The following is an 18,156-nucleotide window of genomic DNA, read 5'->3' on the forward strand; positions in this document are numbered from 1 at the left end:
TCCCTCGGGGTGGCCTGCGGGGATCGGGCCCCAGCTCGCTCCTCCAGCTTTGCAGCCCCGCAGCCCTGCAGCCCCGCCTGGCACCTCGCCTTGGCCTGGTGCTGCCCCCTCACCTGCTCCACAATCCTGCCTGCGGGGCGAATAATCACCCAGCTCCCTAGTGCTGGGGGCCGGACAGCGGCCCTGCCCGCCTCCGCTGCCGCTGTTGGTCACTGTCTGCGGGGCAATTGGCGGGGCCATTGGGCCCCTGCTCACACCCACCTTGGCTGTGAGCGGTTGGCCGGCCGGCCCCACCCCCAATCGGGATGGGGGGGCCGGTTGGGGGTGAGGCTGGCTAGGGGCAGGGGCTGTGGGCGGTTGGCTGGCTGGCCCCGCTTCCTGGTCAAACTCCTGGTTGAACTCCCAGTTGAACATCTGGTCAAGGGGACAATTTGCATATTAGCCTTTAATTATATAGGATTATATTATTTTCCATATGAAGAACTATAAACCTACTTTTGCCCACCTCTGCATATCCTAAAATGTCAAGCAGTGTTAAGTATAACAGAAGCAGTTCAATTTTATATTTAGAAAAGCTTTTTAACAATGTAGAATTTTACTGAAGCCTTAAGTAGTCATTTTGAATAGTAAAGGAGATGTGAGATGATTAAATGTGAAGAAATTTGAGGTCTGCAAAGTAGAAATATTTTCTTAGTTTAAAATATATTTTCTGAAATCTTTTCATTGGTAATAGGAGAAATAAGAGAATAATATAGTTCCACAATCCCTCATCTGTAATACAGATATCCAAAAGGCTATGGAAACTGAGGCTTTTTTTTGGGTTTTTCAATTGGCAGAAAAACCTGACCTGATATGACGTCATTTTTGACAAACTTGACCTGAATTGATGTGAAACTATTTATGGCCTTTATTCCACTTAAGGTGAATATTGGTATGTTTGCTGCAGAAATATAAATATGTTTGATTATAATGTGCTACCCTAGTCTCTGCTGGTGGCATTATATAGTATTTCAGTAAAAATAATTCTGAGTTTGAAAATAAATCTGGCCCTCAGTTTCCAATAAGGCATTGAGAATCTTAATAGCTACTATTTATATAATGCTTACTATATACTGGGTGCTATTCTAAGTTCTCTATGTATATTAACTTATTTAATCTTCACAACCAACTTACAAGGTATGGAGTATTATCATCTCCATTTTTAAAGGAGAATGAGACCCAGAGAGATTAAGTGACTTGCTCAAAGTTACACATCTAGTAAGTGGCAGAGCTAGGATCCAAGCCTGGGCAGTCTGGCTCCAAAGAACAAATATGAACAAAACAAAACATAACAACCCCAAACAAAGAACCCCGCAACCCAAGAATTATGATTATAAAGCAAAGCTAACCTTACTTTATAAGTGATTCTAATGTAAGCCTAACCTTACTTTATAATCCAGTTTTTAATGAGATGAAGGAATTGTTTTATTCAGACAGTGTCTGTCTTTTAGAGATGCATGCTGTACATTAATTTTTTTTAACTCCTTCCTGTGAGATGAGAGTGATTATAGCTTTCCTTTACATGTAGGGGTGTTAAGGAAAGCACCCTGTAAGGAACTACTATTCTATGAAATGACACTCCAGCCTGTAGACTGAGCAACATTGAATTGCACAGGTGGAATGGATGGTAAGGTAGAATTTTTCCTTGCAAAACCAAGGCTTTAAAAAGCCCATCTTCAAATTAAAAGGGAAAAAAGCTTTGGGAAGTGACTTTTAAGCATTAATTATTAACCACCATCTTTAGAGGAATTAATTAGCTGGTAGCCAGGTGAGAAAAAGAGGGTAATACAGGATAGGGTAATACTGGGAGAAGTAGGAATTTACGAGGAAGGAAAGGACATTTAAAAAAAAATACTTTTATTGATTTCAGAGAGAGGAAGGAGAAGGAGAGACAGAAACATCAGTGATGAGAGAGAATCATTGATCGGCTGTCTCCTGCACGCCCCCTACTGGGGATCGAGCCTGTAACCTGGGCATGTGCCCTGACCGGGAATCAAACCGTGTCCTCCCTAGTTCATGGGTCGATGCTCAACCACTGAGCCAGGCTGGCTGGGCAGAAAGGACATTTTGATAGAAGTAATTTTTTTGCCTATGGTCTGTTTTGGATGTCACTGAATCAGAAAACTCTTCGAGTAGATATTCTTAAACTGGAGTCTATAGGATATGTGACCAGCCTGAATTAATGCTATATGTTTATTTATACATGTTAATTTTTATAGGGAGAGGATGTATAGTTTTCTTCAGATTCTTAAAAGGGTTTATAACCCTAAAAAAGTTGAGAGCCATTGCCCTATAGGTTGCTTACTTTTCCCCTAGAAGTACCTTTGTTATAATTTTAACTTCTATTCATGTGAAAACAAAATCAGATTTGTTTCAAATAAACTTCTCAGAAACTCCTTAAATTCACTGTTTTATTGGCTTGTAGGATAGTGCAGCTGTCCAGATTCTCTTGGAGATTTGCTTACCTACTGAAGAGGAGAAAGCAAAGGGTGTCAATCCAGACAGCTTGCTAAGGAATGTTCAAAGTGTTATTACTACCAGCACTCCAAATAAGGGAATGGAGGAAGGAGAAGACAATTTGCTTTGTAACCTTCGAGAAGTTCAGTGCCTTATCTGTTGTCTCTTGCACCAAATGTACATTGCGGATCCCAACATTGCTAAGCTTGTTCACTTTCAGGTCTGTTTTCAAAGAATGTTGCTTTATGGTTGAACTTTTTTGGGGGGGGATGGAGGGTTTGAATACTAAATTAATAGGCATCATTTAGAAACGGGAGATAAATAATCATGTTCCTCTTCAATATGGAGAAAAATCGTATTTTTTAGATTTTATTTCAGCCTGTTAAAGTGTTTAGATAATTTATTCTAGTGCATCAGAAAGGTGAAATGCCAGGATAGATACAGCAACTTTTACATAAAGGAAGTGAAACCTTCCTTTATATTTTTATCTGTATTTGACCTATATCTTTATTTTCTTTATATCTTTTCCCTCCTTTCTTGTTGGGATAGGGCTATCCATGTGAACTTTTGCCTCTGACGGTCGCAGGTATTCCATCTATGCACATCTGTCTGGATTTCATACCTGAGCTTATTGCACAGCCAGAACTTGAAAAACAGGTAATGAGCATTTAGAGCTTTAGATAAATTTTGATCTCTCGCTAGTCTTGCTAGTTATGTAAAACATTTAATAATTTTTAACACGTAAAGACATTCTTCAGAAACATGTAATATTTGGATTTTGTATTGCAGATATTTGCTATCCAGTTGCTTTCTCATTTGTGTATCCAGTATGCATTACCAAAGTCACTCAGTGTGGCTCGCTTAGCTGTCAATGTCATGGGAACTTTGCTGACAGGTGTGTAGCCAACCAACATCAGTGAGAAAACTTCTAATAGAGAAAAGTACATAGTTTTTCTGAATTTAGTGACACTGTTTTCTGTGTCACTAATAGGTTTAATTTATGCCATCTTCTGAAAATTTTTCTATTACAAATGTGATTTATAGTGTAGAGATGAATAGGTAGGCAAACTGTATCGTTCATTTTGTGAATGACTATGTATAGATTTATAATAAATAATAAGCTTCCCACACTTTGTAAATGGAAATCAAATGTACTTTCTGAATGTAATTATATCAATAGAAAACAAATTACAATTATTACAAATGCGTAGAGTTCCAGAAAAACATAGTCCTATGTATAAATAAGATACATAAATTAGTTGTTTTCTTAAGTTCTAAAACATACCCTAACATTTTAACCACTTTCGGTTCCTAGAGTAAAATAGTATGAAAATAAACTACTTTAAAAGATATGAACTATAATTTAATTTTGTAAAATAATGGCTTAGTTAATTTTATATTCTTTTTCAGTGATCCCATAATACCCTGCTCATTTTTCTTTCCATGTATTCACCTCATGTTACAATTATTTGTAGTGGTTAAGAGCTTAAAGCCCAAGTTGAATCCCAACTCTACCACTAACTGGCTATGTGGCCTTGAACAAATGTATTAAACTATATATATATTTCGTGTGTGTGTGTGTGTGTGTGTATATGTTTTAATTGATTTTTAGGGAGCAAGAGAAAAAGAAAAGAACATCAGTTTGTTGTCCCACTTATATATGCATTGATTGATTATTGTATGTGCCCTGACCAGGGATTTGAACCCTCAACCTTGATGTATCGGGATGATGTTCCAACAATTGAGCTACCAGCCAGGGCTAAACTATATTTACGAATTTTCTCATATAAAAATAGGTATCAGTATAGTACTTTTCTCACTCATAAAATTATGAGAATTACATGAAATAATACATGTGATACACTTATCACAGTGCTTGGGCATAAGAATTTATATGTTGGATGATGGCTGCCTACTGGATTGTGAGCTCCCTAAAGGCAGGAGCTGGCTATGTCTTAGAAAACAGTATCCTCAGCACAAACATGGTACTTGTATATTGTATAGGCTATGTATGTTGAATTTATACCTGTAAAGACAAAAATTGTTTCATTCTTTCCAACAGTTTTAACACAGGCTAAGCGATATGCTTTTTTCATGCCAACTCTGCCAAGTTTGGTCTCTTTTTGTCGAGCATTTCCCCCACTATATGAGGATATTATGTCTTTGCTGATCCAAATAGGGCAAGTCTGTGCCTCTGATGTTGCCACTCAGACAAGAGACATTGATCCAATTATTACACGTAAGTAGTAACTTATTTTCAGACCTGTTTTAATATCTCAAACAGACAAAATCCTTTTTAGATTCTTGCCTTAATTAAAATTTTTCCATATGTTTTTAGGTCTTCAACAAATAAAGGAGAAACCAAGTGTATGGTCTGGAATCTGTAAAGTTTCATCTTACAAAAATGGATCCAGGGACACTGGAAGCATGGATCCTGATGTACAGCTCTGTCATTGTATTGAAAGCACAATAATTGAAATAATAAACATGAGTGTTAGTGGAATTTAAAAAAAAACTTAAAAAAAATGAAGATGGTTGCTGCATATGCCCAATATGAATCTGTATCTTATAACAACTCTAAACTGAATGGGAACAGTACCGCCTTCAATCAGTAAAATGGTTCAATTCAACATGAATACAATTTAGAACTCTCTTGAGAATTATGCTTGCTTGTATTTGATTGGCAGTTCTTTGGATCTACTTTGCTGGTATGTTTATATTGTAGTAGCTGAGCCTTTTTTTTTTCCCACTGGGGGCACATTTAAACAACTTATTACTGGAAAGTGAATTTGTCTTTGTATTTAGCTTTTGAAGTGGAAAAAAACTGCCATGCCTTTAATTTCTTATAAAAATGAGTTTGTGGGTAGCCCAAGTGTTTATTTTAGCTGTGAGTTAGTAACACAGTGTGACAATTATGCAACGATGAGAGGGAGAAAAAGGAGAATTCAGGAAAAATTAGGAATTTAAATACCCAAAATAGAAATCTCTCAAACTTGCAATGCAAGTAATAGTAATGCAAGATCAAATTCCAGTTCTCAAGAAATGGTATTGAGAAGGCTTAAAAAAGGGCAAATAGCTTTTTGTAAATGATTTTCATGGAATTACAGGTGAGGATTTTAAGATTTTTACATGTTTGCTTCAATTTTTTACTAATATGGAAAGCCATATGTTTAAAGAGATACTTGAATAATTTGGGATTTTAAGATACTGGTTTAAAAGTATATACAGAAATGTCTTTGTGCAGAGAAGAACCTGAAAGGAAGGTCTCATTTAGTTTTTTTAAAATTTATTTTTATAATGCTTAACTAACTTATCTAATGGTCAGAAATACATTGGTACCTATTTAAGTTTTAGAGTAATACAACCCATTGCATTAAAGAGCTCTTGGTTTGTCATTAGGATTATAATTCACATCATAATCTTATATCTTTGACTAAGAAAATGTATACAATGTTTGGACCTCAGGAAAAATAAGAAAAACAAACAAACAAACGGAAAATGCCATGTTGCTGAAGGATTTTGCAGTCCTCTGTTAGTAACTTCCATTGATCATTAGGTAGATGCATTCAGGTAATCCATAATCCTCATTTTATTTTCTTAAGTATCCAATGTAGAAGGTACTTCTCTTTGCTTTCTGAGATATACTGAATGACAGATATCATCCCCCTCTCTTGCCCCTACTTGAAACAGACCCCTTCACTTATAAAGGAAATTAGGCAGGCTAATAAGAAAGCATGGTTTTTAAGAAATTAAACTTCAGCCTTTTTACTAGCAAATAGACACATTTCATTTTCCTCCTTGTAAAATGGGATTACTACTGGCCCTACCTCATAAGGGTATTAAATGAGAACCAATCTGTAGCTGTTTCAAATCATGAAGTGTACAGTATTATAGATGGTAGATGCTTAATGTTCAATTAAGTAATTTTTGTGAAAATAAAAGCATTTAAAAATACCATTAGAATTTTCATATTTTTAAACAAGGCTGTTTTGTAGTCTTTTAAAATTAAATACTCCTGCTCCTGAGGCTTTGGAATATTTTGTGAGTAGGTAACCAACCTCTAGGAATTCAGAAAAGGTTGAAATATGTTTTCTAACTGAATGCAGTGCACATTCTTGGATAATTTTTCAAAGACTGGTCAAAACCTGCTGTTAAAATAATAACATGCTGTTTTTCATCAGATTTGTTGATGATGTAAATAAAGTGTGTAAATATATTAGTAAATGCTAATATTCATGTATTTTAAGTTAAGGTTATAAAATTTGTCAAAATGTGATTTTTTTTATTCAAGTGAAAACAGATGTGTGCAGCTATTTTGAATATTGGTCTATAAACATTCATCTTCTTTATCAAATGAAGTTGTATTTTTTTGTTTCATTTCACTACTGTTAATCTGAAAGGAACAGTTCAAGGAATTGGAATCTAGGACTGTGTGGCTTCAGAGCGTAGGTGAATCTATTTCAGTTGTGCCACATACATCAAATGGCAACACAAGGTTAGAGTCTGTTGAGCGCTTTAGAAATTTAGGCGAGAAGAATCAGAGTAGTTATCCTGGAGCAGTTACTTAAAAGATATTTAAAAAATTTGTAGCCTGGCTGTCTTGCAATTCCAGCTCCATTCTTTTCCATCCCCTGGGCACTCTATTATATTAAAGCTCGGAATTTCGAATCCAGCGGCATGGAAGAACGCTTAGAGGAGAGGTGGGCAAGGCTCAGAGGGGTGTCCTCTCCGTTTAGCTACAGACCTGAAGAATAACACTTCGAGTTTCCCAAGAAACTGACACACGGGTTCAACCACCGGTTGCAAAAAGTCAAACGGAGCTGCCCCCACTTTGAATCCCTGGGATTTGCGCGGAGTCTCTCGCTTTTCCCCAGTCCGTCTTCCGGTGCCGCCAATTACCTCGGGTCGATGGACATTGCGAGCCTCCCATTGGGCGCAGAATTCCCGTGTCTCGCGCCGGGATTGGTTGCTTGATTTCTAGTCTTGGCGTGTGATTGGTTCGTCTGAGCTCGTCCCGGCGATTGGTTGCCGGGAGTCGAGGGGGCGGGAGGCGGGAATTCGTCGGGGAGAGCGGTGGAGCGGACTGGTGAGAGCCGGAGGCGAGGAAGAGTCAGGCGGCGCGGGCCCGCGACCAGGCGGGGAGCAGCAGCCTGCGAGGGGGCGAGAGGCTCGTGGCCGTTCCTCGGCGCCAGGGCTCCGCTGCGTTTGCTCGGCGACATCGTGTCCTGTTGTCCTGGGAGTCGGAGCCCAGGCAGCGTTGCTTGGGTTTTCCTCAGACCAGGCAAGTCGGCCACCCGCGGGGAGAGTGCTTTCACCTGACGGAGGGCGCCTTCTGCCGCCGCCCAGCCGCCCGGCGGGCTCCGCGGCGTCGGGCGGGGGTCACCTGCGCCTCCGGGAGAAGGCGGTGGGCGGAAGCCAACCTGGGAGGAGGGAGCCTGCCCTCACCTTTTAGAGCAAAAGCCTGTTACCGGCCCGGGCCCCGCGGTAACTTGGCAGCAGGGGGCGACAGCGGCAGGCAGACCCTCCTCCCCTTCCCCCCCAACCCCCCTTATGTAGGGGACGCTGCCCCATCTTGAGAAGCTCGTTGCCACAATTGGGGCGGGGTTGGTTTCTTGGTAATAGCCGAGTAACTAGGCCAGCGTTGAGTGGTTGGTTTCAGGACAAGGGGTTAGATTCCACCAGATTGAATTCTCAGAGCCTCAGCGATAGAGTCACAGACTATTAGGTTAGAATAGGGGTGGCTGCCCTGGCCGTTTGGGCGCCGTGGATAGAGCGTCCGCCTGCGCCCTGAAGGGTCCCGGGTTCGATTCGGGTCCAGGGCTCATACTGCGGTTGCAGGCTCCCCGCCCTGGTCGGGGGCAATGCGGGAGGCAGCCAATCCCTGTGTCTTTCTCACATGGGTGTTTCCTCTGTTTCCCCCTCTCCCTTCCACTCTCTAAAAATCAGTGGGAAAAAAATCCTTGAATGAGGATTAAATATATATATATATATATACACACACACACACACACACATACATACACACACACACATACATATATATACACACACTATATATATATAGTTTCTTTGTTATGGGGTGGGGCCACAACATTAGTAACAAAGAAACAGAATTTCCGGAGGATGAGGCCCAGAAATCAGGATTTTAAAAAGATTCCCAGGTGATTCTAATGTGCAGCCAAGGTTGAGAACCACTGGTCTAGAGCAGTGGTCGGCAAACTCATCAGTCAACAGAGCCAAATATCAACAGTACAATGATTGAAATTTCTTTTGAGAGCCAAATTTTTTAAACTTAAACTATATAGGTAGGTACATTGTTATTAATTATTAGGGTACTCCTAAGGCTTAGGAAGAGCCACACTCAAGGGGCCAAAGAGCTGCATGTGGCTCGAGAGCCGCAGTTTGCCGACCACGGGCGAGAAATGAAGAGACATGATCAAGGTACATGTGTGAGTTGTCACAGTCTGATCTAGAACCTTTATTTCCTAAATCCTGGCCCACAGCTTTGGCAAAGTAGGGATACACAGCCAGGTGTGTTAGATTCCAAGACGTGCTCTCAAGTGCGGTGATATATAAGGCCAGGAAATTATCTCACTTCCATTTGTTTTGTTTATATACTTATTCCAATTTTTATTTCCAGATTTCTGTCTTAGTGTTGGGTATCTGGTTTTCTTTGAATGGCATTGTTTCAAGATTGATTTTCATTTGTGTTGCAGTTAGGAATCTGAAGTAAACAAGAAAGTATGATGTCTTCAGCGTGGTCTGAATATACCATTGGTGGGGTGAAGATTAGCTTTCCTTGTAAAGCTTATCCATCCCAGCTTGCTATGATGAATTCTGTAAGTATTTTTCAGCAGTTATTTGAAGTTATTAAGATACCTATGTCTGTAAGTCATAACATACATTGAGTCTGTGACTACATTTATTTTCTCAGATAGTAAATGGATTGAAAACATTTGCTGGGTTCATTGAAGAACAGCTAACCTTTGGAAAAATATTACTGATCCCTGCTAAACTGTATGTGTCCATGGTTAGTTACGAGGCAAAGGAGAACATTCTGAACAAAGTTCTCAGCTCATTTGGAACTTTTACTTTACAGAATTACTGCTTTCTACAAAGTATTTATTGTCTTCCACATGGTATACTCTAGTTCCTACTGTAATTTTTTTGAAGATATTTCAGTCATGGAAACAAACTTTAGTTTACCAACTTTCCAACTTTGTTATATTTTAATATTTTGCCATATTTGCTTTATACCTTGTTTATAAATAACAGGATTACTAGTATCCTGAATTTTTTCTTTTTCTTTCCTAGCATTGCTTTAATACATTTATTATGTATGTATCCAGTTAATTTACATATTTTTAAACTTTGCACAATGATATCATACTATACCTCTCTTTCTGTAGAACTTGATTTTTTTTTCTTAACATTATTATTATTATTTTAATAGATTTTAGAGAGAGGAAAGGTGAGAGACGGGGGAGAATCATCTATCAGTTGCCTCCCACACGTCCTGATCAGGGATCGAACCTGCAACCTTTGTATGTGCTCTGACCAGGAATTGAACCAGCCAATTTTTGGTGTACCGGACGATGTTCCAACCAACTTTGCCATACTGGCCAGGGCTGCTTAACATTATTTTTTTAAAGGGGAGAATGGGGAGAATGATGATTTTTATTTTTATTTTTTAAAATATATTTTATTGATTTTTTACAGAAAGGAAGGGAAAGGGATACAGAGTTAGAAACATCGATGAGAGAGAAACATCGATCAGCTGCCTCCTGCACACCCCCTACTAGGGATGTGCCCGCAACCAAGGCACATGCCCTTGACCAGAATCGAACCTGGGACCCTTGAGTCTGCAGGCTGACGCTCTATCCACTGAGCCAGACCGGTTATGGCAACATTATTTTTAAGATGTAGCCCTGGCCTTTCCAACATGGCTCAGTGGTCGATCTGTGAACCAGAAGGTCACGGTTCGATTCCCAGTCAGGGCACATGCCTGGGTTGCAGGCTCAGTCCCCAGTTTGGGGCATGCAGGGGCCAGACGATCAATGATTCTCTCTCATCATTGATGTTTCTCTCTCTCTCCCTCTCCCTTCCTCTCTGAATTAATAAAAATATTCTAAAAAAAAAAAAAAAAGATGTCACCCTGTTGATTGTTAATCCATTTTAATTGCTTTATTGGATTCCATTATATGAATACCAGAATTTTTTTGGTACATTATCCTTCTGATAGACATTTGAATTGTTTACATTCTTTTGCAATTATAAACAGTGTTGCTATGAACTTTCTTATGCATGTTTCCTTCTGATGGAGAGAGACCCTAATGAAAGAAATTGTTTATTGATTTTTTAAATTGTTTTTGTGTCCATAGATTGTCAGAGGATTAAACAGTAAGCAACATTGTTTGTTGGAAAGCCCTACAGGAAGTGGGAAAAGCTTAGCCTTACTTTGTTCTGCTTTAGCATGGCAACAATCTCTTAGTGGTAAGTAGCTGATTGCTATCTTCAGGTTGCTTATTGGGACCTGAAAAAATATAATGAAGTACTTTTAATTCAGAATGATTCATCTGTATTCTAGCTAACTTAGTATTCTCTTTTAAGATCTTTCTTTATGATGTTATTGTGTCTTCCAAAAGAGTTTCAATATGGCAAAATATGTTCAAATCCCCAAACAAATTTGAACATAATGTAGTTTTTTATTTGATGATTCAGAGTATATATAAGAACCTTGGCATGCTTATTATTATCAAAACTAGAGGCCCGATGCACGAAATTCGTGCAAGGGGCTTGGCCCTCGCAGCTGCGGCGTTTTGCCTCAGCCCTCGCAGCCTCGGCTTCGTCCGGGAGGTTGTCCGGCTGCCCGGTTTAATTAGCAATTACACTTTTATTATTATAGTTAATTATAATTTTTATGTAAAAGATGTAAGAAATGGGTCTATCATGATGCCATCATAGGAATAATTGTGTGTGTGTGTGTGTGTGTTTTGTTTATTTTTTGAGTAAATCCTGTGGTATATTTGCTTATCTGTCCATTTCTCATAACATTAAAACATGGAATATATAAAAAGGAAAACATTCTTGTTGATCTTTCTACTTGTCTGGGTACCAGATAAGCATTTGTTGTAAAATTGTTTGTATGAATCTATATTATTTTTCATTACATTTACTTTATTTGCAAAAAAATGCCTAGTAATATTTACTTTTATGAAAGACTGTCTAATACACATAATGAATCTGAAGTACCATCTTGTATACATTTTAGTTACATAATTAGATTGCTTTGACCTAAAGTGTTAGCAGAATTTAAAAGTAAGCATGGGTGTGTATGTATATGTATGTATGTGTGTGTGTGTGTATGTGCATGTATATATGTATGAATATATAATGTTTTTTAAAAGGAAATGTGTTACTGATAACATTATTAAATATTAAAAATAAAAAATAAATATTTTATAAGCTTTTGATTCTTACCGATGTTAAATTAATCTTTGGGGGAAAATGAGATTATCTTAACTTAAAATTTTAATGAGATTCTGGAAAATAGAATTAGTAGTATTTCTGTAGTATAGAGAGGAAAATAATGTCCGTACTCTTTAGAGAAAATAAATTACTCAGCTTTTTTTATATCTATGAATTGTATATTGAAACACACAGGCACATAATGTAGATATTGCAATTTTGTATTATATTAAAGTATTAAAAATTACCTGTTTTATTTAATTTGAATATTGACTTTAAAGTGTATTTTGATACATGTATCATAATTGCTACATCATGAAACATGTTTCTGTTTGAAATAGAAGTATAATGTGGGAATGATTTACCCTTATGTGTTTACATTGTTATTTAACATATTGAACTTTCAAATTCTTGATTAAGGGAAATAGTAATTAAGATATTTTAGGTCTTTATTCCATGATTGATATTTTAATAAATCTCAGTATAAATTAATACTTGCATTGTTGTGCCTTTATTACATTATTAATTTTTTATAATTAGATTTTAATAACATGTAAATAACACGATAACTTCTCTACATGTTTCTGGCATAAGTGTTTCTCTGCTGTCCCAAATTTGATGTCCAGATTTGCCAGGTACTTTGTCAGTTTTAGCACAAAAAGTGTTGCATACTGGGATAGCTCCCAATCCTGGGCAAATTGGGGTGTTTGCTTACCCTAACTGCATAGAAAGATTGAGTTAAAAAAAATTAGAAATATTATAAATAGAAGTTCTTTTATTTTTTAGGAAAGCCAATGGATGAAAGCTTAAGTAAAAAAGCTGAAGTATCATTGTCATGTTGTTGTACATGCCATTCAAAGAATTTTACAAACGATGACATGAACCAAGGAACTTCACATCATTTCAATAGTCCAAGTACACCACCTTCTGAAAGAAATGGCACTTCATCACCTTGTCAAGGTAGTTCATATTTTGCTGGGGTCTGTTAGTATCTGTAACAGAAGCCTTATTTATTGCTGTTATGAGACCTTATTTAGATAAATTTGGTTAGCATAATTGATTATGTACTTCTACATATATTCTCTGCAATTATTTTAGATAATTCATAGAGTGGTCAGAAATCCTTGGAATATTTTATTCTTGGCTTGACTTTTCATTTATTCAGACATTTTGCTAGCTTAAATTAGTTTTTGAAGGCAAGGCAGAATAAATGATGTTCAGAGACTGATGTTATTTGTAGGCAGTATTAATTATGTGGTAGAATTTCATAAAACATATTAATTTGTATTGTAAGACAAACTCTAATCTGCCTCATTTATTCTTGATAAATTTGCCTGATCTTCTGAGGTTAGTATTCTACTAAAAAAATACAGTAATGCTCTAATGGGATCTTCTTTATAGGTTACCATCTTCTTTTCCCTGTCTGCCTTGAGATTCTCTCTTTGTTGTTAGTTTTTGACAGTTTTAATATAATGTGCCTGGGAGAAAGCCTTTTTGGATTGAGATAATTAGATGTTCTGTTAGCTTCTTGGATTTGAGGACCCAGTTCTTTCTATAGGTTTGGGAAGTTCTCATCAATTATTTGTTTGAATAGGCTCTTCATTTCCTTCTTCCTCTTTTCTTCTGGTATACCCATTATTCTTTTTTTTGTTATTGTTGTTAATCCTCACCCAAGGATATTTTTCCCATTGATTTTTATAAAGAGTGGAAGGAGGGGGAGAGACAGAGAGAAACATTGATGTGAGAGAGACACATCGATTGGTTGCCTCCCGAATGCACCCTGACCAGGGCCAGGATTGAGCCTGCAAAGGAGGTACCTGCCCTTGACCAGAATGGAACCCAGGACCCTTCAGTTTGCAGGCCGACACTCTATCCACTGAGCCAAACCGTCTAGGGCCCCATTATTCTTATATTTTTCTTTCTAATGAGTCAGATACTTCTTGAATCATTTTTTTTTTTTTTAACTCACGATTCTCTCTCTACTTCCACCTGAGTAATTCTAGATTTCTGTCTTCAGTATCACTAATTCTTTCTCCCATCTGGTCTGCTCTATTTCCTAAGCTTGCTAGTTCTTTCTTCATCTCATTTATTCAGTTCTTCAGTTCCAGAATATGTTTGGTTCCTTTTTTTTTTTAAGTTTCAATCTCTTTGGTGAAATACTGTTAAGTTTTGAGAGTTTCTTTATATATTTTGAGTACATGTTTTTTTAAAAAATGTAGTTGTAGGTTTACTTTAGGTTTAAGATGCATTTCGAGTTAATTTTTTAATATGGTGCAAGGTATGGATCCAAGTTCATTTATTTTCATATGGATATCTAATTATTTAGCATCATTTATCGAAAAGGCTATCCTTTGTCCACTGCATTGCCTTTGTAAAAAATCAGTTGTCAATTACAACTTTCATTTTAACATTATTGTGAGTTAGAGTATGTAGAATTTTCTCTTGAAGAATCAGATGGCATAAATCATGGTTGTATTCTGATACTCTCTTTATATTTTCAAGTAAATTCTTTAATAAGATGTAACCTAAATACAAAAAAGTGCACAAATTCTAAGTGTATAGTTTGAAGAATTTTCACAAAGTAAACACACTAATGTACTCCCATCTAGATAAAAAATAGGATATGACTAACACTTCTCATCCTCTTCGTTAGTCACCTTTCCACAGGTAATTGCTATCTTCCCTTCTGTCACCATTAGTGAGCTTTGCCTTTTTATAGAAATGAAATTATATCCATCTACTTTTGCTTAATGTTGTACTATGAGATTTATTTGTGTATTGCATATAGTGGTACTTATTGCTATATATTATTTTCTTCTATGAATATACTGCAATTTATTAATTTATCTTATAGTTGTTAGACATTTGGGTGGTTTCTGCTTTTGGTTATTAATGCTATTTTGAACATTCTTTTTTAAACATATGGACATATATATATATTTTTTTTAGATGTATTTTTTTATTGATTTCAGAAAGGAAGGGAGAGGGAGAGAGAGAAATGTCAATGATGAGAGACAATCATTGATTGGCTGTCTCCTGCATGCCCCCTACTGGGCCTGAGCCAGCAACCCAGGCATGTGCCCTGACTGGGAATGGAATCCTGACCTCCTGGTTCATAGGTCGACACTCAATCTCTGAGTCACGCCAGCTGGGCAATTTTGAACATTCTTATTCATTCTGGTGCAAATAGGTATTTTCTACCAGATATATACTTAGTAATGGAATTGCTGGTCATAGTGTATGCATATGTTCAGTTATAGTAGTTACTGCCAATATTTTCCAAAGTGGTTGAATCTTTAGCACTTGGTATTTTCAGTCATTAAAAATTTTACCCATTTTGGTGCATGTGTCATGTTCTCATGAGTTTTAATTGGTATTTCTCTGTTGATTAATGAGGTTGAGCATCTTTTAGTATGTTTATTGGTCGTTTAAATATTCCTTTTATTGAACTGCATATTCAGGTTTTTTGCCCATTTTTGAATTGGGTGGTTTCTTATTCATTTCTAGGAGTTTTTTAAAAAAATATTCTGAATATATCTCATTTCTTTATAACTTTGTATTTTAAAGACTTAACCTTTTCAATAAGTTTCCTGCAAACTTCTCTGCTATAAAGAACATGAAGATAAACCTTTTTTGTATATGTAGATAATATGATTTTTATTTTAATGAATTGGGTGTTAATCTTTTTTGGCAGATGGCAGTTCAATTTTTCTAAAACTAAATTATTGTTTATGGTAGCTATTCCCTACCCTTTAATGGGCCCATACAAATTTGCCCCGTGGTTTATTTGGGGCAAGGTTTCTCAAACAGGGCACTATTAACATTTTGAATTGGATCGTTCTTTGTTGTGGGACTGTGCTGTGCATTGTGGGATATTTAGCAGCATCTCCCAGGCCTCAACCCACTAGATGCCAGTAGTTTTCCTGCTGTCTCCTGCCTTTGCTGACAACAAAAAATGTCTCCAGAGATTGCTCAATGTTCCTGGTGTGGGGATAGGGGTGTTAAAATGGTCCCAGTTGAGAACCACTATGCTAGTTTGTTTTGTGGATATTTTACCAATTTGCCTGGAAATTGCGGAGCTCAAAATTACATGTCTTTCTAAAATATATATGGAAATGCAAAGGGCTAAGAATAATAGCCAAAGACACTCTTGAAAATCTGGTCAAGGTGAGAAGACTTAATCTATGGGATAGGCCAGTGGTTGGCAAACCGCGGCTCACAAGCCACACGCGGCTCTTTGGCCCCTTGAGTGTGGCTCTTCCACAAAATACCACGTGCGGGCGTGCATGTACAGTGCGATTGAAACTTCGTGGCCCATGCGCAGAAGTCGGTTTTCGGAAAGGAGATAGACGAAACAAGTATACAAGACGAGTGTGGATGGGAGAGTTGTAAGGGGTCGACCTCAGCGAACGTACCTCAATCAGATTGAGGACGTTTTTAGCAAAGGCCAGCTTAGGAGTACCCTAATTAAGTTAATAACAATGTACCTACCTATATAGTTTAAGTTTAAAAAATTTGGCTCTCAAAAGAAATTTCAATCGTTGTACTGTTGGTATTTGGCTCTGTTGACTAATGAGTTTGCCGACCACTGAGATGGGCTGACTTACTATATATAAAGCTATAGTAATTAGAACACTTTGGTATTGGTGCAGTGTAGACCCATGGAAAACAATGGAGAACCCACATTCAGTTCCACATATAGCCAGAAAGTTTTTTGTTTTTTTTTAAATAGAAGTGCTCCTACAGAGCAGAGGGCAAAGGAGGGACTTTTCTATAAGTGGTACTGGGACTCTCAGATATTCCTATAGAAAAAAATTGAAATTGTAGCCCTATTTTACTTCATACAGAAAAGTCCATTCCGTGTAGATTAAAGATCTAGGTCTGAAAGGCAGAATTACGGTTTTAGAATTTTCAAATGATGTTCCTATGAGTCTTAGGAAAAAGCATGGCTCGTAGCGGGGAAAGAATAGTGGTGGACCAAAGAAGGCCTACGTCAGTGATGGCGAACCTATGACACGCGTGTCAGAGGTGACACGCGAACTCACTTTTTTGGTTGATTTTTCTTTGTTAAATGGCATTTAAATATATAAAATAAATATCAAAAATATAAATCTTTGTTTTACTATGGTTGCAAATATCAAAAAATTTCTATATGTGACATGGCACCAGAGTTAAGTTAGGGTTTTTCAAAATGCTGACACGCCGAGCTCAAAAGGTTCGCCATCACTGGCTAAGTCTTTCATCCTGTTTTGGAAATTATAAGCAATTTTTCTTTAAAAAATATTGTCCCTTGTCGTTTTAAATCGGGAGGGAGTCTCAGGCTCTGAGCTCCAATTCCAGGCGAGTCTCTAGGGACCAGACTCATACGGGAGAAGGCTTAATTACAACAAGACTGTGCACAAAGCCCACAAGGGGGTGCACCAAGAGTGTCTACCTCAGGTAATTGGGACACTTAGCACAGAAAGCCACTCTATCGACACAGCGAAGCATAAAGAATGCCGAGACAAAGAAACAAGACACAAACGACAGAATTGGAGGAAAGCAAACTGCTGGATATAGAGTTCAAAACCACACTTTTAAGGTCTTTAAAGAACTGTCTAGAAGCCGCCGATAAATGTAGTGAGATCTTCAAGAAGACTGGTGAGACTGCCGATAAATGTAGTGAGATCTTCAAGAAGACTGGTGAAACCCTCGATGTTGTGATAAAGAACCAACTAGAAATTAAGCATACACTGACTGAAATAAAGAATATTATACAGACTCCCAACAGCAGATCAGAGGATCGCAAGAATCAAGTCAAAGATTTGAAATATGAAGAAGCAAAAAACACCCAACTGGAAAAGCAAAATGAAAAAAGAATCCAAAGATACGAAGATAGTGTAAGGAGCCTCTGGGACAGCTTCAAGCGTACCAACATCCGAATTATAGGGGTTCCAGAAGAAGAGAGAGAGCAAGATATTGAAAACCTATTTGAAGAAATAATGACAGAAAACTTCCCCTACCTGGTGAAAGAAATAGACTTCCAAGTCCAGGAAGCGCAGAGAACCCCAAACAAAAGGAATCCAAAGAGGACCACACCAAGACACATCATAATTAAAATGCCAAGAGCAAAAGACAAAGAGAGAATCCTAAAAGCAGCAAGAGAAAGACAGTCAGTTACCTACAAGGGAGTACCCATACGACTGTCAGCTG

General features: G+C 37.5%; 2 protein-coding genes across 10 annotated transcripts in view; both read left to right on the forward strand.

Moving 5' to 3' along the window:
* The window catches only part of INTS2 (integrator complex subunit 2), a 40,716-nt gene extending 33,866 nt beyond the window's left edge, over positions 1–6,850 (forward strand). For 2 of the 4 annotated variants that reach the window (XM_006092230.3, XM_006092231.3), the window contains exons 21-25: positions 2,465–2,716; positions 3,046–3,153; positions 3,286–3,391; positions 4,559–4,735; positions 4,835–5,156. In XM_006092230.3, the coding sequence (XP_006092292.1) occupies positions 2,465–2,716; positions 3,046–3,153; positions 3,286–3,391; positions 4,559–4,735; positions 4,835–5,004 (813 nt within the window). In that variant the 3' untranslated portion in view covers positions 5,005–5,156. Of the gene's footprint in view, positions 1–2,464; positions 2,717–3,045; positions 3,154–3,285; positions 3,392–4,558; positions 4,736–4,834 lie in introns of all 4 variants that reach the window. The other 2 variants (XM_023756821.1, XM_023756822.1) reach the window with 2 other exon arrangements.
* Positions 6,851–7,600: 750 nt separating this feature from the next.
* BRIP1 (BRCA1 interacting protein C-terminal helicase 1) overlaps positions 7,601–18,156 on the forward strand; it is a 114,694-nt gene continuing 104,138 nt past the window's right edge. For 3 of the 6 annotated variants that reach the window (XM_023756823.1, XM_023756825.1, XM_023756826.1), the window contains exons 1-5: positions 7,601–7,777; positions 9,213–9,335; positions 9,431–9,526; positions 10,878–10,989; positions 12,751–12,924. In XM_023756823.1, the coding sequence (XP_023612591.1) occupies positions 9,240–9,335; positions 9,431–9,526; positions 10,878–10,989; positions 12,751–12,924 (478 nt within the window). In that variant the 5' untranslated portion in view covers positions 7,601–7,777; positions 9,213–9,239. Of the gene's footprint in view, positions 7,778–9,209; positions 9,336–9,430; positions 9,527–10,877; positions 10,990–12,750; positions 12,925–18,156 lie in introns of those variants that run through there. The other 3 variants (XM_023756824.1, XM_023756828.1, XM_023756827.1) reach the window with 2 other exon arrangements.

This window comes from Myotis lucifugus, unplaced genomic scaffold (assembly GCF_000147115.1).
Source record: "Myotis lucifugus unplaced genomic scaffold, Myoluc2.0 scaffold_99, whole genome shotgun sequence".
NCBI lineage: Eukaryota > Metazoa > Chordata > Mammalia > Chiroptera > Vespertilionidae > Myotis > Myotis lucifugus.